The sequence below is a fragment of the Heloderma suspectum genome, chromosome 5 (genome assembly GCF_057233095.1).
Source record: "Heloderma suspectum isolate Gila_16-S chromosome 5, 16-S_ref, whole genome shotgun sequence".
NCBI lineage: Eukaryota > Metazoa > Chordata > Lepidosauria > Squamata > Helodermatidae > Heloderma > Heloderma suspectum.
Window position 1 is genome coordinate 141,492,913 of NC_139462.1, and position 21,309 is coordinate 141,514,221.

The 21,309-nt window shown below is 43.3% G+C and overlaps 1 protein-coding gene across 2 annotated transcripts in view; it reads left to right on the forward strand.

The window, feature by feature from the left end:
• DDC (dopa decarboxylase) overlaps positions 1-21,309 on the forward strand; it is a 129,204-nt gene that overhangs the window by 67,913 nt on the left and 39,982 nt on the right. For both annotated transcript variants that reach the window (XM_084857686.1, XM_084857687.1), the window contains exons 3-7: positions 2,055-2,168; positions 3,808-3,927; positions 7,486-7,620; positions 13,556-13,699; positions 19,803-19,869. In XM_084857686.1, the coding sequence (XP_084713812.1) occupies positions 2,055-2,168; positions 3,808-3,927; positions 7,486-7,620; positions 13,556-13,699; positions 19,803-19,869 (580 nt within the window). The remainder of the gene's footprint in view (positions 1-2,054; positions 2,169-3,807; positions 3,928-7,485; positions 7,621-13,555; positions 13,700-19,802; positions 19,870-21,309) is intronic.

Genomic DNA, 21,309 nt, shown 5'->3' on the forward strand with positions numbered 1-21,309 from the left:
AAAAAAGCCTGCCCAGTTCTGGAATAAGATTCTTTGGACTGATGAAACCAAGATTAACTTGTACCAGAATGATGAGAAGAGAAAAGTATGGAGAAGGAAAGGAACAGCTCATGATCCAAAGGATACCACATCATCTGTCAAACATGGTGGAGGCAGTGTTATGGCATGGGTATGTATGGCTGCCAATGGAACTGGGTCACTGGTGTTTATTGATGACCTGACTGCTGATAAAAGCAGCAGGATGAATTCTGAAGTGTATAGGGCTATACTTTCTGCTCACATTCAGCCGAATGCTGCCAAACTGATAGGACGCCGCTTCACATTGCAGATGGATAATGACCCAAAACATACAGCAAAAGCTACCCAAGAGTTTCTCCAGGCAAAGAAGTATGATGTTCTTCAATGGCCAAGTCAGTCACCTGATCTCGACCCAATAGAGGATGCTTTTCACTTAGTGAACAAGACTGAAGGCAGAAAGACCTATAAACAAGCAGCATCTGAAGGCAGCTGCAGTAAAGGCCTGGCAAAGCATCTCAAGGGAGGAAACTCAGCATTTGGCCATGTCCATGGGTTCCAGACTTCAGGCAGGCAAAGGATTTTCATCCAGGTATTAAGGTGATCCTTAAGTTTGAAATGATGTTGGTTTGTTCCATTACTTATGAGCCCCCAACGATGGGTGTGTGTGCATGCCACTGGCTGTACTTCCAGAATGGTTAGTGCCCCACTTCTGTCAAACCCCTTGAATTACAGCTGGAAGTCCTGATTTGGCTCCCATCTGGGTATGTTTCCTTTCAACTTCAGTGTGGTGGTGTACAGAGGCCAACTGCCCAAACAGTTGTCCTTGTTCCAATATTTCTAGCCCTGACTGTACATTGATAATGCACTTCTACTATAGATGGAACCTGGAGAAGGGCCAATTGCTCAGGGTTGTGCCTTTGTTTTTTTCTGTAATGCAGCTCTTTGCAGGCCCTCCTCTTTTGTTTCATCAAGCAAATAGCAGTTTAACTTGATTTAATCCCCGAAGAGTGTGTCACTGTCTGAAGTATTATTGCATAGGATTACAGTGATTAGCGCCTTCCCACTTCTGTCTCATCAAGAGTGGGTGTGAGTCATAAGGGGCTGTGGTCAGCATCTCCCTTTCTCTCTTAGACTTTTCCTGGGTTTCTTGTAGTAATTGCACTTAAATGTCAGACTGGAAAATGGCCATCACCTTGCCCACTCAAAAGAACTTAACATACCCCCAAAGTTATTTATCGTAATACCTGCCTAAATATGCATAGGATTATTTGTGCCCTTAAGCTCTTAAGACCTTGTTTAAGATTGAGAAGAAATCTTATTAACCATTCATCTCCATTCTAGTGTGCATTTGTTTGCTAGCTTTCAACAGTGTTAGAATAACAATACTTATAAAGGAAAGTTGTTTCGGTTTAAACAGGGATGGTTCATTTTCACTTCTCGTAAGATAGTGTTCGTGTACACCTTATGCAGACGAGGGATCAGCAACCTGATGCCCTCCAGAAGTTTTGGATTAAAATTCACATAACCTTTTACCATTAGCCATGCTGGCTCAGACTGCAGGGAGTTGTAGACCACAACATCTGGAGGGTGTAGGTTGCCTACCCCTATCACTGGGAATGGCCAGGAGATCTGAGAGTGAAGCAGGAGTAGAGTTGCTTCTAAAAGTTGGTACACTACTGATCCTGTGCAGTTGTAGCAAGATTTCTTGCCAAGGGTGTTCCGTTGAATACATAGTTACTTTCGATTTCGGGCCATGTTAGCTAGAGCATGAAGATGCATAGTACCATTCATTGTTTTATGGGTTGCAGGCTTTAAAAAAACACACATCATTTTTATTGTGAAATTTCAACTCCAACGACAAATTTATGAAAAGAAAGAGAACAAAGAGAAAAATATATATACAAGTCTCTCTCTGTGGATGGATGGATGGATGGATGGATGGATAGATATTATGGGTTGCAGGCTGGATATTTTCTGTTCTGCATAACCAGATTTCTCTCACCTTGATGCATGCTTGCTTCTGTTCTTTCCCCCAGGTGACTCACTGGCATCATCCCTACTTCTTTGCCTACTTCCCTACTGCCAACTCCTTCCCAGCTCTTCTGGCTGACATGCTGTCTGGGGGCATAGGATGTATAGGTTTTTCTTGGGTAAGTGGCATGCAATCAAGTCCATCAAGATTCCATTTGGGAATGGTCCATTTGTGATTCTGGCTCCTGGGCAGACTTGAGCTTTGGCACCTTTCTCAAGCACACATCTGTTGACAAGTACCCAGGAGGTTTGCGGGGTGGGGGTGGGGTGGAATGTGTCCAAAGATTCGTTCTTCAAAAGTTAAGATGATAGGGATATTTGGACAATTTTGGACAGTTTAAGAATATTTCTGGGGAACAGCTGGGTAAAAACAGGTTTTCAAAGGCCTGGTTTTCACTGAGGTGGTAGACCTGTGCCAGGGCTATACCACTTCAGAGTGTAGCTGGGGACCAACATGACTGGATGCTGGTCATCTGTACAAAAAAAAATTCCTTCGCATAGAAAATTGGATGATGGAGAGAAGAGTTCTAATCTAGCCTTCTACCCAGGTTCTAGTTTCTGATACGGAGGGAGCGGTTTTGTTTAGAGAAGCATTCCAACATGTGAGCCCCTGCCCACAGTCTGAAATGGTACAGCTCTGGCACGGGTTTACTACTTCAGTGATTACAGGTCACATTAATTTATTGTGCCCCATGTTTTGAGGTGCTTTTGCCCTTAATAGCAGTTCAATCTGCACAAATCCACAGGGGAAGCTTTTTATGGCATGGAGGAATGTCTGCAGATCAAGCTGCTGCTAACAGTACAGGATCAGGGGTCCGAAAAAAAGGCAGCCAGAAGTTGAATAAATTCAGGCTCGAAAGCTGGAAGTCTGTGGGAGGCTGGGCAGTACATTCTCAGAGTCCCCCTGCCCCCCACCCATAAGCTGCATTCCCCATGTTGTCTTAAGGGGAACCACCAAATAAATGAATAATTCCTTCCATTTAATTGCTGTTGCAAAAACATGGGTTGGGTGGAGGGAAAGTAATTCCCAAATATCTATTGTGTGTTGGATCAATAACAATTCCATAAGAATACATTCACAAATATTGTTAATGCATTAATGTAATTTATTTATTACAAGTCATAATAACTGTTTATTACATAAGTGATGTGTTTAATTCTTGTTTGTTTAAATAATGAATTGTGTCTATTCTGAAACCTAGCTGTTCAGCCTTCCTTCTGAAAAGTGTGGGCTACCTATTAGTATGTGGAGGTGTACTACTCACAACAGCCATGGCCAGCAAACTGGTAACAAACAGATTCACATGGCCTCTGTGACCTCCTTTTTAGATCCTGGCTGCAACCCTATATGCAGTTACCTGGGGCTGTGCACCCTTGAACTCAGCAAGATTTACTTCTGAGCAAATATGGATAGGATAGCACTGTAAGTGTGGGATCTCAAAACTGTTTCACACCGTTACTTGGCACTTTGGCTTTCTATGAGGCACAGTGTGAGAGGGATTATTGAGCTCACGCACATGTGTGGCACACCAACACATGTCAAATGTTGCACATAGTCCATCCAAGTGGATGATTTGTTGCCTCCATTTTTGTGGTGCCCAGATTGGGTCACAGATGATATTCTGCTTAAGCATGAGTGAGCATCCCAGTTGCTTCACTGCATATACTTCCTACAGCCTGTTTGTTACATGTTTAAATATTTCAGAGAAGCCACCACATTTTTTAAGTTTCTTTTTACCATGTGTTTCTCCCTTCGAGGCCGCAAGCCCAGCTTGCACAGAACTGGAGACAGTCATGATGGATTGGCTAGGGAAAATGATAAATTTGCCTCTGCACTTTTTGGCTGGGAATGGTGGAACGGGTGGTGGAGTGATCCAGGTAAGCTGGAATATTTGTTGCCTTAATTACTGCTTGGCATGTGCTCTGCTGAAACTGGACAGAAATTGATATTTATTATGTTCAAACAATTTATCTTTAGTCTGAAGCCCTGTGATTAGTTGTTCTAACCGATTTGATCTTACTAAAATAAAATAAACAATTCAGCCAAGATGTTAGTCAAGAAACATTGTACTCCTAAACTGTCACAGGAAGCCATACCGCATTTGTAATCACTCTTAAAGGTCTGTTAAAGACTCCTCTGGGACATTCCTCATCAGAGGAAGAGCATGAAACTTCAGAGGCAGATGTCCCCAGGGCATAGGTTGCCTTGGAGGACCAGAGACTACCCAAGATGTTCCTGGGCCCTCAGGGGAGATGCCTTCAGATCTCCTTTCTGGAGAGGCAGAGAGCTCAGCTTCTGAGCCAGAGGGGGATGCTGAGCCACCCCCTAGCTCCCAAGAACGCTGTTGCCTTAACACTGAGGCTAGGATGGTGGCCAGGCGAAAGAATGCCTGTTTGCTTGAAGCGGGCTCCTCAAGAGTACAGGCCTCCTCATGAGCAGACCTTTGACAAAGAGCCTCTGAGGTGCTGCAGCTGAGTTCTGGGTGGGGCTCTGCAAGTGCCAGTTTATAAACTCTCAATTGAGACCTGCTGCTTCCTGGAACGATAGATGGACCCATCTTTATGTACCTTGGAACAGAAAAGGCAGGCTCAGACTTTATTGAAGGATGAGGGATGGGCATCAACCTTGGACTCCCTGCACATACATACATACATACATTTATTTAAAACATTTCTTGGCTGCCTTTCAGGGCAGAAACCCTCGCAAGGTGGCTTGCAACAATAAAATACATTAAAACAATTAAAATATTAAAAGTGATAAAAACAATAAAAACAACAGGGAAAGCCAACAATAAAACCAGCAACATAAGGGAAGTAACAGCAACAATAGAAGTCATACCAAGAGCAGGCCACAGTAAAATAATATGTTTTCAAGGCCTTCTTAAAAGCCTGCAGTGGTGTAGCATGGCAGACCTCTGATGGCTTTTACCCCTTTCCCCAGACCCAGAAGAACAGAGTGTGCAAAATTTGTACTCTCCCATGGCTAGTTGGAATTCCAGAACTTTGTTCTAATGCAGTGACCTAACTCGCACGCCACAACAACCCACATGTTTATTCTTTTTTTAAAAAACCATTTTGGCATGAAAACAGGAGGGAGGAAAGCTTAAATCCCCCTCTTCTGAATCGCCATGGTCCTGAATTGGGGGTGCACATGCTTACCCAGAAGTAAGTCAAACATGCATACATGCACAGTTGTGCAAGGAAGAGGAACGGTGTAAGTTGGAAATAAGCAATAATTAGCCTCGGAGAGGCTGGTTGTCTGTTGACACCACCATGGGCTAGCAATCAAATAAAGAACCCATGGTGGCTTGTTCTCAGGGTAGCTTATTGTGAAGTGCGAACCAGCCCAATGAATGAGGGATATTAAGGCCCCTGGCTAGACCTTCACCCTTCTTCCTCAATTTTTAATTTAGAATTGGCCTGGGCCTGGTGTCAAGGGTAGGCATGGCTGGGCACCTGCTAAGGGCCCACAACCTATTAGGGCCCCCCTGGCAAGAACCCCCTAGACTTCCTCCTGTCTTCTTCACAGTTGCAACCTATTTGTTCACCTGCCTCTTGCTCAGACAGTGGTGGTGGTGGTGGTGGTGAGGAGGAGCAGTAAATGCCACTGCTTACTTGCTGACTGGCTCTCTGCCTGTCAAGCAAGCAAGCAAGCAAGCAAGCGGTCGCAATGCTGAGAGAGAGAATGAGGAGCAAGGGCAGCTGGTGACAATAATGAGAAGGTAGACTTGGTGAGGGAGGGGGCCCTTTGGGGGTGTCTTGCCCAAGTGCCCTCCAAACCCTGGAGCTGGCACTGTCTGAAATAACTCTCCTTGAACTGCTGCTAGCTGCTGAAGCCTCACATCAGAGTGGCTTGCTGAGTGGTGTAAAAGTATCTTTTTACGTCACCTTGCAGTAGCCCGTTTTGTGCTGACAACAATGAGCAATTATGTCTGTTTACCAACTGGGGATGCTGTCATTTTAAGCTTACAATTCTTGATTTCCTATAATTTTGGAAGACGCTGATCACTGTTCAGTTTAGGCGCTGAAGGATGCATGCGGGCTAAGTCCCTGCTGTTGCCGGAGATGAGACAGTTTGCGGAGCTGATCCTCTCGCCTTACAAATTGTAACAGTAATGATAAAAACAAGAAAGGACATGATCAAGATGGGCTATATATCAGACTGCCAAGCATTCCAGGCTGAAAAGCCAAATGGATATTGGCGTGCTGGCCTGTGGAAATTGCTGCTTAATTACCTTTGAAAAGCCAAATCAATATGAAACCCTCTCTTCTTGCCTGAAAAGTGACACTTGAAAAATTTGAAGATGAAAGAAAATTTCAGCTTGGGGCTCTGGTTGACACAAGAAGCACTACTCACCAGTATTTCTGCCACTTCTTGAGCCTGCTCACCATGGTAACCTTTGTTTGCTTGCTGTGAAGAGGAAAGTAGAATAGTCTGCTTAGTATGTGTGTCATAAAAGCCAACTTTCTCAGCAAGAGCGTTCAGTATAGGAGTCTCACTGTTTTCCCCTTTGTCATTTTATTGTGGCTTGATCCAGCCATATTTAAGTGCTTTAAGGACATAAGAAGAAACATGCTGGATCAGACCAAGGGTCCATCTAGTCCAGCATTCTGTTCACACAGTAGCTAACCAGCTGTCAACCAGGAACCCACAAGTGCACCAGCACCCTCCTGCCCATGTTCCCCAGCAACTGGCGTACATAGGCATACTGCCTGCCTCTGGTACTGGAGGTAGCAGATAGTCATCAGAACTAGTAGCCATTGATAGCCTTTTCCTCCAGGAATTTATCTAACCTGCTTTTAAAGCCATCCACACTGGTGGCCATCACTACATGTTGTGGTAGCGAATTCCGTAGTTTATGCGCTGTGTGAAGAAGTACTTCTTTTTATCTGTCGGGAATCTCCCACCCATCAGCTTCATGGGATGGCTTTGATTTCAATGGGAGAGATTTAGGCTAGTGTTTAATTTGCCCTTTGAAATAAATGGGTTTGAGAAATGCTTAACCTGCATTGGATTGTGCCCTTAGCTTGAACTGGATTGTGTCCTTAACTTGAACAAGATACCCATATAGAGTTTCTTGTTTGTGTGTCTGATCACCTTCTTTCCTGAAATGTATTTTTAGGTGATTGGCACTCCAAGTCAGATCAGCTGCAAAGCACACATCTGGGGCAGGGAGTAGGAATCCCCAAATCTGATCACTGCTAGATCACCTTGATTAGCAGGATCACCACAGAAGAAAGAGTAGTAGTTGGGTCAAAACACAAGAAATGCATGTTTAATGATGTACTTTTTGTTGGGCTGTTGTCCAGTTTGGAAGACCACTGGAGCCCTAAGTCTTTAAAATGTTATTTGTCTTCCATGCAGTGGATGCTCCCCACTATTTGGGGACATTTTCTCTTGGATTGTCTGGTCCAACTTTCTCTTCCTTACCACAGGGCACAGCCAGTGAGGCAACCCTGGTTGCAATGCTTGCGGCTCGAATCAAAGCGATCCATCATGCCCTATTGGAAAACAAAGAACTGACTCAGGGAGACATCATTGGCCGGTTGGTGGCTTATACCTCTGACCAAGTGAGTGCGGCCTTGGGAATAATAATAATAATAATAATAATAACAACAACAACAACAACAACAACAATAATGTGCTTCATAATGCTCAAAGCAACAGAGACTACGGTTTAGTAATAACATGACATCATTCATCCACATTAGGCTTTTGGAATGGTCCCCAAAGTTGCATACATTTGAGGGCCAAACTACACATTATGGTAAACAGAGTTTCCAACAAGTGTGTTTAAATCGGCCATTTTAATTTTGATGAAAAAGCAGCTGCTGGGACCCAGTCTGGAACATGCTCCCAATCTGTACTGGGGATCTGCAGCAGTTTCCTGCTGAAAATGACACATTCTGGATTGGGGCTCAACAGCTGCTTTTTTTTCAAAATACAAGGGGCCATTTTAAGCACACCCCCGGAAGTCTTTTTTCCAGAAGAGAGTGTCCGTGCAGTTTTTCCAGAAGTTGTTTGAACTGCTTGAAAGGTTCTCATTATCATTCAACAAAATAGGTAAGGGATCAGTTTTAATGTTAACTCCCACAAATTAAGAAATAAGTTTGTTATTAGAAGTCAAGGATTTAAATGTCATTTGTCTATTTTACTTTGCCATAATAAATTATCTTTACTAACACTGGAATTATGTAGTTTTTATTCTGCAAGCCAGGGCTGGGGAGATGGTAAATCTGGATCTTCTGGTACATCTCTGACTGATCTCATTAGATCACGAAGGGCTTCTTCACATGGAACTTTTATCCTGCTCTTGAGATTGCTCACTCACGGAAGTTTACGGGTCCTTTTCATGATGCTGTCAACCTCCAGGGCACATCCAGAAGTATTTCCTGGTTGTTGTTGTTCAGTCGTGTCCGACTCTTCGTGACCCCATGGACCATAGCACGCCAGGCCTTCCTGTCCTGCGCTCTCTCCCGGAGCGTGCTCAAGTTATATTAATTAATATATTAATTAATTATTAATATATTAATTAATTTATATTAATTTATTAATGTATTAATAATATATTAATAATATATTATTAATAATTAATATATTAATAATAATATTAATTCATTAATATTAATAAATTATTAATTCATATTAATATATTAATTAATTATTAATATATTAAGTAATTAATATTTAATTATTAATATTAATTAATTAATATTTAATTATTAATTAATTAATTAATTAATTAAATTAATTTCCTGGTTATTCCATCTCAAAAAGATCCAGAAATAATGAACTATTTAAGTCGGATTGTTACACTATTAAAACAGCCACTAGATGGCGCTATTTCATTGATCTCTATGGAACCTTGAAAATTAAAAACTTCCCCTGTCAGCAATCATCTGGTCACAGTCTGGGAGCCTGCTGTAAATGCGGAAAGGCTCCGCAATGGGAGGACTGCAGGGTTTTTCTTTAGTGTAAAGGCAGCCGAAAGATTACCGACAACCAACTGTTTAACAGTGGGCCTTTTCTGTGGTGGTGCCTAAATTGCAGAGAGTCCTCTTCAGAGAGGTGCATACTTTGGTGATTTTTTGGCACCAGGCAAAGATGTTTTTATTCTCCCAGGCCTTTGAAAAGTATTTTTAACTGCTGCTTATTTTATTTTTAAGATATGTAATGCTGCATTTTAAAAACATCTGTTTCAGGGGGTTGGACCTGATGGTCTTATAGGCTCCTTCCAACCCTACTATTCTATGATTCTAGATGCTCAGTTATTTATCTCTTTTAAATGCTGATTTTTTTCTTAGTGTTTTTTCAAATAATGTTTTAATGTGTTCTACTATTGGTTTTACCATTGGTTTGGTTTTACCATTGGTTTGGTACCATTGGTTTTACTATTGGTTTTACCATAATGCTTTCATTATGTACATTGTCCTGAGAGCTTTGGCTATAGGGCGATTCATAAATTGAATGATGGAGGGAGCAATCCTATGGCCGCTAGACAGTGGCTAGAAGGCCATAGGATATGTTTTTTTCCAGGAAATGACCTTGGAGCCCGTGGTCCGAGGTTGGTTCCTGGAGAACCGACCTCCCCCTGCTTCTGCACTGCCTCGGAGGAGCAGTGCACAAGAGGAGAGCGGAGCGGCCAGAAAGGGGTGTGGCTGGGGGCGGTCCGAGGCGGGGAGACCATAATTGCCTGTACAACACATCCTATGCAGCCTCCTTCCCTGCTCCTTGCTCCCATGGCTAGGCAGCCGCATTTGGCTGACTAACTGAAAAAGCAGGGCAGGAGAAGCGCAGAGGGAATGATCCCTTCTGCGCTTCTCCTGCCCTGCTTTGCCTAGGCAGTCGCCTCCGAGTTCAGAGGCGGCCACCTATCTAGATAGGATTGCTCCCTAAACAAATAAATATATACATAGCAACAAAATGACTTCCCTCTCCTTGCCCTAAATGATATTGCTGAAATGAAGAGAGCTTGGGCTAACCAGGAGTGGATTTTTGTGTGGAAGGACCATGAGATCTGTTCAGTTCTGGTATTCAGAATAAATTCCTGGTCTTAGGTTTCTTTAATTCTCAGTGTGTCTTTTGCACCAAGCTCCGGTTGGTGGATATTGGGGATCTAGGAAAAAACAAAGTAGATTCTCCAAGCCTGCAGTCTGCCCACCCCTGCTGTAAGCAAAGGCCTAATACAGGAGTGGGAAAAAGTAGATCTCCAAATGTTTTGAACTTCAGCTCCCAGAAGCTCCTGCCAGGATGGCCAATGGTCATGAATGCTGGGAGCTGGAGTCCAAAACACCTGGAGATCTACTTTCTGCCCACTCCTGGTCTAATTCAGCCTTCCCCAAACTTCCCTCAAAGTTTTGAACTTCAACTCACATCAGGTTCAGCCAATGTGCCCTATAGTCAGGAATGGTGGGAGCTGTAGTCTAAAACAACTGGAGGGCACAAGGCTGGGGAAGGCGTCATAACTCACGAAAGGGAAGAGCTGACATTTCAAACAGTTTCTTAGAACTGGCACCTCAGTTTTCTCAATGTGGATTTGATATTCAAAAGTGACCCTACATGAGGCAGGACTTTTCCATGGCAACCCTGGCCAGTGAGTAACTCCTAATCAGCTCCAGCAGTCCAGAAACACTTTCCGAAAATTGACCTTATGTTTATGCCAAAGCAATCTCTTTTCCTTAATGCGATTAGCATTTAGCAGCCCTCCTTAAGTATAAATTCTCAGCAGGGCCAGGATCAGGAAAAGCTTTGAACTTAAATGAAAGCAAACATCGACCTTGTACTCTTACCATTTTTACATTTCTAAAAAGTGCTAAGTCCACTGGAGGAACCCATGACAGTAGCTTCTTCTAACAACGATGACATTTTAGTATCTAAATGTCAGAGACATGGCAGAATTGTTTCTTTTCTTTGGCATTTTTTTTTTTAAAGAATCCCCTGGTTTTGCAGCATCTGATACTACAATATTAGATGTGCCCACACACATTTTTTTCTTTTTGAAACACACGTACACATGCTTATATTTTTAAAAGGTTTTGCTGTAAACGTAAGCACCTGTTTAATGCCATATGACTAGATGGTATATAGGTCAATACAAGCGTGATGGAACTGTCGCCTTCACCCGCAGTCTGACAAGGATAAAGAAAAATCTTGACCATGATTTCGCTGAGGAAATCCATCAGACTTGATCTGTTCTCATATTAAGCGAATTTAGGGCACAATCCTATGCATGTTTAGAAAGAGAAAAGGCCTACAACTCCCAGTATGCCCCAGCCAGCCAGCCAGATACTGGGAGTTATAGGCCTTTGCTCTGTCTAAACATGCATAGGATTGCGCCCTTATTCTATTGCTGTGCTTTAGATACCATGAATGTTTGCGTTGCCTGCAAAAGATTGAGCACAGATCCCTCCCCACCCCCCAGACAAACTCTCATAAAACATAAGAAAAAAATATACGTTAACCATTTGTTGAAAGTCTCTTTCACCACATCAGTCAATGATCAATTACCATCATCTCTGTTACCCCATACCCCAAAGGATAACTGTACCTAAAAAGGCACCCAGTTCAATCAATACAAATCAATACAACATATGACTGATTTGTATGCAGTGTGTGGATTTGTTTCCATCGAATGAATAAAAGATAAGAAAATAACATTTCCCCCTTGTTCCAGGCTCCTTTTCCAATGTTTATATTTGTGCTGAATATTGTTAGAACCCAGCATGCACGTGAGAAGATAGGGTGTGAGAAGGAAGGGAGGGTTTAAGATCATAGAAATATCACACCGATGTGAGCAACGAACAATACTTTTCTTCTGTTCTTTGGAGCCTTTGAAGTCCTGCTGTTCAGTCCCAGTCACACTGCTCTGAATCTACTGCACATCCCTCTCTTGACTGCCCCTCCCCACTTTGTATTGTGAATGGCTGATCCTCAATGAGGAATGACAGGGCTGTATGTCTGCTGAAGGTCAGGGGATTCTTCTGTCTGCTCAAGGATTCGCCTTAAGGTATTTCTGACCTTTTAAAGTAGCCTGTTGCTGTGCTCATGGCTCCTCCTGCATTAAATTCAAAACTGGGTGATTCAGTAATCCAAAGAAAGAAAATCCAACCAAAGGAGAAAAATCAGGATTGACAAGGGAGCATGTTGCTGGAAAAGGAAATGGCAAAGAATTCAGGCATATTGTATACTGTTTCACACTCCAAAAGTGGTTGTTTTAGGACAGCAACTGATTAACTAGGTATACTTAAGCAAGCAAGCTACCACTCACCTAGTCTCAGTCTCCCATTTGCAACATAAAGAATAAAAATACTGGCCTACTTTGGAAATCTGTAGTAAGATTTGCCAAGATAATTAATGCAATGCATCTTGAGCACTTAAAATCAATGTAATCTCATTTGCTAACTTGAAGTGCCAGTAGCTGCTTGAATATCAGATCAAAGTTTGCTTTTCAGTGGGGGTTGTTAGCATGACTCTTTCACGTATCACAATGGTTTTCCTGTTGCCTGATACTTCAAGTTCTCTGCTCTCCTCAGTAAAGATTACAATACAAGGATGCTATCAGAGGTGGGGTTTCTAATTCGCCTTTATGACCTTGTATTAACATCCCCATGTCTGCTGAATGTGAAAATGCACCATAGAGTGACTATGAATAGACCAGGGGTCCCCAACCTTCTTGAACCCATGGACACATTTGGGAATTGAGAAACTGCTGTGGGCACCATCACAAAATGGCTCCCATTGGGGATGTTGCTAGTTACATAATGGCTGCTGTGTGGCGGGGCCAGTCAAAAGAAGTGGGGGAGGGGAGAAATAGTGAGGCTAGAGGCTGGGCAGTAGGAGAAATAGCAAGGCAAAGCAGTAGAGGGGAGAGAAAGCACAAGCTGAGAGGCTGGGAGTAGGAGAAACTGCAAGGTAAAGAGGTGGGGAGAGAAATAGTAAAGCTAGAGGCTGGGAGGGAGGGGGAAAGAGGCAAGGCAACAGAGTAGGGAAAGAGCAAGCCTAGAGGCTAGGATGGGGAGAAACAGTGAGCTAAAGTGGTAAGGGGAACAGCGAGGCTGGAGGCTGGGTGGGATAGAGAAATAGCAAGGCAAAGGGGGAGAGAGGGGAGAGAAAGAACAAGGTGTGAGGCTGGGAGTAAAGAGGAACAGGAAGACAAAGGGATGAATGGGAGAGAAAGAGCATGGCTAGGGGCTAGGAAAGGAGAGAAAGAAGGCTAGGGATGGGGAAAGCCTGTTGCACAAAAATAATAATAAGGCTGAGGTTACCTGCATTTAACCTTAGTGCCTTACTTCAAATCCTTTTTTCTACATGCATGTCAATTCTACATGCATGTCACTTCCTTTTTTTGCTACATGTATGTCATTTCTACATTTCAATTGAGGACCAAAAAAATAGTCCTAACTTTCCCACCTCCACTTCATCGCTATTATGCTTTTAGGGTTGTGGTATGGACTATCCCTATGCACCAGTATTTCTAGGATAAAGTTCAACCCATTTCATCTGCAGGCTCATTCATCCGTTGAAAAGGCTGGCTTGATTGCTGGAGTGAAAATTAAAGAGGTCCCCACAGATGAAACCTTTGCTGTACGTGGGTCAGCTCTGAGGAAAGTTCTAGATGAAGATAAAGCTGCTGGTCTCATCCCATTCTTTGTAAGTACTGACATCTGTGTTTTTGTTAATGGTTCAAATATCCAATTAATAAGCATACAATGAGGGTGGTCAACTTTTCAGTTGGCCTGCTGCTCTCTGCCTTTAACTGCAGTGCAATCTGCAGCAATAACATTTATCTCTGCCATGAAAAGCTTTACCTGCTAATTTCAGCAGATTGTTGCTGTTAAAGGCAGAAAGCTGTGGGCCAGTTCAAGGGTTGGCAATCCAACTCTGATTCTTTTCTTATTAGGCTGTGCTAATTGTTATATATAGTCACAAAGGAAGGGATATTGAAAGGTACAAATATTGTCTGCTGTGTTCTATTTAGTACAGCAGTGCTGAGTCTCTTTCAGCCATTTTGAATTGCATTTTGGAAAAGCTCTGGGGGGCTGCATTTCAGTGGTAGGTGGGGCCAAAGGCAAAAGGGGTGTGGCCAAAACTACCAGCATGTTTTCCCTTAAAGCTCTCACTGCCAGTAACTGAGCCTTAGAAGAGGTATTTCAACCTTTTAGAATGGGGGGAAAACTGCACAGAAGCTGGGAAACCATCAAACCATTGATGGTTGGGGGGCAGGGGCAGGGGAAGAGGATGTAGCACCTTCTGCTATCTCCTTGGCTCCTCCCCGCTAGCTAGATAAAATAATCACATTATGAAAAGGAAGCAAAGTCAGTGAAATTGGTTTACAAAAACTACACAGATTCTAATATGAGCTGGCTGAATAACCTGCGCTTCCTTCAGCTAAAAAACAACCACCACCAAAACTTGAAATTTGGCTTCTGTCTGTGTAATGATTTTGTGCAGTTTTCTGCTTTTCATCTATCCAACACCACTTGCATTTCAGTGGGAAAATTTTGCACCTGCCTATATAGTGTGTTTGCCTGTTTAGAACTTTTCCACAAATGCATAACATGCAGCTTCTTCTCAGGCCAATATCCCCCCCCCCCCACATACACACTTCTATTTTTCCAAATGTAAAAAACTTCTTGGGTCAACAAATCTGTTAAGAAATGTAGGGCCAATCTTTGACTACATGTTACATCTGCTGTGTGGCTGCTGCTGGTAAAAGAAATGCAGGATGAGTTAGCATCATTTCTGGCAGTTCCTTGCCTGCGCTCCAGTTGGCTGCTTGTCACACCATGTGTTTCTTTTACCAAACGTTACCAGGGAGAAATGTGGGGGTGTCCAGTGTTGCCAGCTCCAGGTTTTGGAGGGCCCATGGGCAAGATGCCCTCAATGGCCCTGCTCCCTTCTTACCGCTATTGACACCAGCTGCTCCTCTTCCTCATCATTGCTACCACCTGCTTGCTTGCCAGGCACAGAGCTGCTCAGCCATCACACAACCACCATTGTCTGTGGCAGAGAGAGAGAGAGAGAGAGGTGGGTGAACAAGGAGGATGCAATGGTGAAGAGGGGGAGCAAGTCCAGGGGTCTCCTGTCAGTGCCCTCCTTGCTGGGCTGTGGGCCCTTGGCAGGTGCCCTACCATGCCGACCTGTGTTGCCAGCCCTTCCTGGGCGATTTACCAAGATTAAAACCCTAAAAACACATAATACAAAACCAATATACAAAAGTATAACAGTTTTAAAACTATCAACAGTAAATCCCAGAATCCATTAAAAACCTTATCAAATGCTGTCCTAATAACATAAGAACATAAGAACATAAGAAGTGCCCTGCTGGATCAGACCAAGGGTCCGTCTAGTCCAGCATTCTGTTCACACAGTGGCCAACCAGCTGTCGGCTGGGAACCCACAAGCAGGGCATGAACGTAACAGCACCCTCCCACCCATGTTCCCCAGCAACTGGTGTACCTAGGCTGACTGCCTCTGGTACTGAAGGTAGCACATAGACATCAATTCAAGATTAATAGCCATCAATAGCCTTTTCCTCAAGGAATTTGTCCAACCCCCTTTTAAAGCCATCCAAATTGATGGCCATCACTACGTCCTGTGGTAGCAAATTCCATAGCTTAACTACGCGCTGTGTGAAGGAGTACTTTTGTCTGTCCTGAATCTCCCACCAATCAGCTTCATAGGATGGCCCCGCCTGGGAGTAGAGGAAGGTTGTGACCTGGCACTGAAAAGATGACAATGTTGGTGCCAGGCATTCCTCACTGGGGAAAGTGATCCATAATCGGGGGGCCACCACCAGGAAGGCCCTCTCCCTTGTTGCCATCCTCCAAGCCTCCGTCAGAGGAGGCACTTGGAGCAGGGCCTCAGATGATGAGTGTATTATATGGGTAGCTTCATACCAGGAGATGTAATAAACTATCTGTATTTGGGGGGGGGGGTTGCAATAACTTAAAATGCTCCCCAGCCCCATGAACTTTTAGGGCCCTGCCACTATACAATGTCTGGCTATGGATCCCTATTCCCTAATAAATGTACAGGCCAGGCTCTGTGCTCAGCCAAGTGCTGCTGTTACCTGACTGGCACGGTCAACTGACTCTTCTGAATCCAGCATGAGAGCAGCAGTGCTAATATTTCATGCTGCCATCTGAAGAGGATCAAGTCCAGGGGCTCCTCTGAGCTGTCAGCTCCGTTTGCAAGAGGCAATCCTTCCCTGTCCGAAATGCGATTAGGTGATTGTAACATGGGTTACAAATTGGGTTACAGTGATACAGCATAAGAAGACCCCCTCATCCCCCCCTCCCCTGACAGCAGATGGTGTTCGCTTAAGTGGCTTTTTGGAATTGATACAAGGAGCTTTGAGGTTACTTTACACACCTACAGGGAAGACACCCAGGGCAATGAAATACTGCTGAGTGCTGACCTTCATCACGTAGGAACATCTCTTGTTCTAACAGCACAAAGCATGAGCTGATTATAGGGCCTTGTCTGTAACAGCACTTAACAGTAATAGGACATTGACACCAAGGTGCTGTGCCTTTAATTTGGATATAGGTGTCTCCACTGAAATCACTGTTTGCCTTCACCTCTTGCCAGCCACTGACATGTGTCCTGGTAACAGCTAATATGCTTTGTCATTATGGAACCGTGCAGAGAGACAGCAGAGTAAGATTGCGTGTGCAGACTTAATGAAAAGGTGGCTCTTATCTGTAGGCCTTTCTCATTGAATATATACGTGTTTACCTTATTTCCTGATGCAATGTACCATTCAGCTGTGTGTGATGAGGAGGGAGGGGGGATCAGTAACCATTGGGCAATGATGGTGGTGGGCTGCATAACCCTATCATTTTTAGCAGGGTGGGGAAGCTTTTTCAGCCTGTGGGCCAAATTCAGTTTTTGAGAAGCTCTTGGAAGCTGCATTACAGTGGTGAGTAGGGCAAAAAATACTTCCAGGGAGAGGGCTGCGTGTGACCATCTGGGGAACCCTGGGCGGGCTGGATGTGGCCCCTGGGCCTGAGATTCCTCAGCCCTGATTTATAGTATCTGTCACTGTCACTAATACTACACAAATGAGTACTATAGGAGTGCAGTGTAAGTGCATGCATAACGATAAGTGCATCTTTTTCTTTGATCTTTTGATTTGATCTCTGCTGCTGTTTAAATTGATTTTTGCTGTTATTTTAATTTTAATGGAATGTAATTTTTCATTGTATTGGCTTTTTTTAAACCTTGTTGTTTTTATATTGATTATTTTAACCGTGTTGTGGGCTGCCTTTGAAATCACAATTGAGAGGTGGGGTATAAATATTTTAATAAATGTAAATAATTAGAAATGAATACCTTGTCAAAGGAAATCTAGTCCTTCTGCAGTTTGTACGTACTAATTTTCTGAAATGTCACTTGACAAAATGATGTACTTTGCAGCATTTTTGTATCTATTTTTATGCTAATAATAAATGTGCAAAGGCTCATGTATATATGCAATGGATCCACACACAGATTTATCCAGAATAATTAGAGTTTTGAACCTCCTTTTGACAATACTTCTGTATATCCTTATTTATTTATTTTTATTTATTACATTCCTATCCCACCATTTTTCCAAGGAAGTCAAAGCAGTGTACCTGGTTCTTCCCCCAAACTCCATTTTATTCTCACAGCAACCCTGTGAGGTAGGTTAGACTGAGAGATGGGGACTGACCCAGTGTCATCTAGGGAGCTTCAGGCTGAGTGTGTATTTGAACCAGGGGGCGGCGGGGATCTTCACGACAACAGAATGAGAGGCGTGTTGGAATATTATCCAGATTTTAATGGAATTGTCTTTGGTCTGTCAGGGACACATGAAGCAAGTTAAGCAGAGTGTATCATACCTTTAGAATCCAGTTTTCAGGGGTCACACAGCACTTGAAAGGAACATACTTCCTAGTGGGGTGGGGGGAGTAGAGATGAACATCATCAAACTGGGAAGGGCTGCCCAACCAATGAGCGAAGCTTGTTTCCTGGCCCATGTCCAGGCTTCCCCCTGCTACTACCTTATTATGAATGGAGAGCAACTAATTTTTCCCCATGTGTACAGATTTCCCTGAAGAAGCCAAAATCCCCGATTATCCAGTGCAGCATCTGAAGGCTCCCCCTGAGAGCATCCCCCCACAATTTCACCCCATTCTAGCAAACTGTCAGGGAGTTCTAGCTTCCACACACATCCCTCCTTCTCTGGGCACTTCTTCCCTGCTTGCAAATGCAGGCTCCACCCAAGACCTCACCAGATCGGTACCGCGATAAAACAGAGAATCGACTTTACACAGCATCAGAGAAACAACTTTACGTAACATCAAAGATGTGACTTTACACAGCATCAGAAAAGCGATTTAACATAACATTGAAAAAGCAAAGTAATGCAAACTGAGGCTAATTGCGCCCATTGGGGAAAAGGAAATGCAGGGTGATTCTGAAGGCTCGAAAGCGCTCTAGGGCTTTGATGTGTGCGAAAGGCGTGCAAGTTTCTGTAGTTACCTAAGTTACTGAGGGCATGCCCACACCGCTAGGAATGCCTCCATCATACTGAATTTAAAGCAGAGGGATAGGCATACTGGAGCTGAACTGCAGGGGAGCTGAATTAAAGAAAAACAATGGACTAAAAGCACTCTGCAAATATGTGGCTTCCCCACAGGTAAACTCCAGGGTGGCTGCAGTGTGGCTACAATGTCATGTGTCCCAGTGACTTTACGCCACAGCAGCATCAAAGAAAAACTCCCATGTAGATGGGCCCCTGGACTTTCCAGTCCTGGTTCGACACCCAAAGCTGCCATTACACCAAAGTTGCTATTATGTTTGCAACACACCTTTAAGCAAGTTAAGCCAAGAATGAATAGGCACATCCACACTATAATATCAAACCAGTTTGGCACCAGTTTAATTGTTGCACCTTCCCCAGAGTCATCCTTCTGTGAACTAGATATCTAATTGTCCCATTATCATCTCTGGTCGAAGAGGCTTTTTGCTGTTTGAAGCATGTCACAAACCTGCAATGGAATTGATAACTCTGCAACAACCCCTTTTTGTCTATAAGTGGGGTGGGGAACTTTGAGATGATGATGGGCTCCACCTACCATCAGCCCCAGCTAGTATGGCCATTGATCAGGCATGATAGGAGTTGTCGTCTAGCAACTTCTGGTGGGCCACCGGTTCCCCGTCCCTGATCTAAAGCATGTGATTTTCTTCCAAAGCATGTATGGAATATGGGTCAATTTAAGATAGGTTGTTTTAAGAGATATAAGTCTCCATTTCCTATGGTTTTATCACTAACTGATATAAGGGGGAAGGGGGATTTTTCTGTTGTAACACTCTCAAAAACCAGTCAATAAACAATGATGATAACAATGATGATAAGGATAGGACATTGTATTCAATGCATCACAGGTCTTGATCAGTGGATTACAGATCTTGATCCCGTGCCTCTTCAGTTATGTAATTACTCTCATATTTCACAAAAGTGTTCTATGTTAGTTAACATGGAGCCAATATGGAGTGATTTTAACTGAAAATATAACCCCTGCTCCTGCTTGATAAAACACAAACACAGCTCCTCAGAATTCGTTCTAGAAAGTCGCTATAGTAGTACACAATTGACTCATATTGGCTCCTTGTAGCTAACCTTGTACTATCCTGGGACTATGTCTTTGTGGCTTGTTGGTTTTCATTCAACTGGATTTTTAAAATTGCTGAGTTTGTTTCTGTTTTGTTTTTGGTTCTGCAGTTTTGTGCAACACTTGGAAGCACACCATGCTGCTCCTTTGACAATCTGCTAGAATTGGGTCCTATTTGTAAGTGAATAAGTGTTACTTTTATTTCAAAGTTGAAAATCTGTTGCTGTGTCTGCCATAAACCAGTTGCCATTTCACCTCCACGGGGTTTCACACATTGACATTGTCACATAATTAAATTCCTTCAGTGGGGCTTGTATAGGAAAACATCCCAGTAGAAAAGGGCAGCATGTTTGTACCATTTAATGAAACAAACACTTATGTGGCAACATTTGTTTTTGAATACTTTAGCATCTTTAGATGGTTGAATACTTCCCCAGCCTGGTGTCCTCCAGATGTGTTGGACTACAACTTCCACAGTCGTCAGCCAGTAGTCCAACACAACTGGGGCGTACCAGGTTGGCGAAGGATGGTTTAGTCCCTTTTAAAATCTGTTCCATCTGGTTTAATTACATAGCTACTTGCAGCAATGGAGTTAAAAGAAGACCTTCCTAGCTTTGCCCATAGGTGAGTCAGCATCTGTGTGCATATTTCCCTGCTTAGGGATGCTGGTGCATAACTGGCCAGTGACCTTGGAAAAGGGAAAAATGCACATCGGGGAACAAACTGCAAAGGTAGATGTGACATGGGAGACCCATTCAGAGGATCTCTTACAAAAGTGTACAAACAACCTGTGGAGGAAGGAGTGATCCAGATCTGGGTTGTAGCCCCAGAGAGAAGAATTAACCTTTTCCCCGTGCCAATGATATTGGCTGTGATGCTTGCACCATTTTGTGACTTACTGGTTTTGGCTTTTTTAAGTTTTAGAAGTTGAGCATTCTCAAAATGTACTATTCATATAACTTCTTTTTAAATGATGAACTACAGCAAGGCTGCCCCATCATAGCAATGCCCCATCATTGGGGGATCCTTTTGCATTTAGCATTTTAATTTAATGTAGTTCTTTTAAGTCTGTGCATTCTTTCTCCTGTTCTGACATGGGAGTACTCATCTACTCCAATACTTTGTAAAGGGTTAGCAATATTTATATATTTATAGGCTGCATTTCTACTCCAGCCCTTCAAAGCTGCTTATAGACTAATTTTTTTTTTTTAGAAAAACACAATAAATGATGGCTGTTTTCTTCTCATATATGGATTGGATCTTATACTATCAGTGGTACTGACAGGTTTGAAGAAATCCTGGTCAAGATGCCCTCTGTCTCCCACCCCTGGCTGTTTCACTGCCATGTTTTCTCTCCCCCACCCCCCAACATCCTGCTCACTCACTCAGGGCTCCTTCACATGGAGCTTTTATCCTGCTATTGAGATTGCTCACTCACGGAAGTTTGCGGGCTCTTTAGATGACGCCGTGAACCTCTAGGGCATCTCCTGCACTAAATGCCCTTTGTTCCATTTTTAAATAGATTGCAAATAATGAGCTATCAAATTACCCTTTTGTGTTCTGCTTAAGTTCCCTCCGTGAAAAGAGGAAAAGTGGCAAGAAAAGGAGCGAGATCCT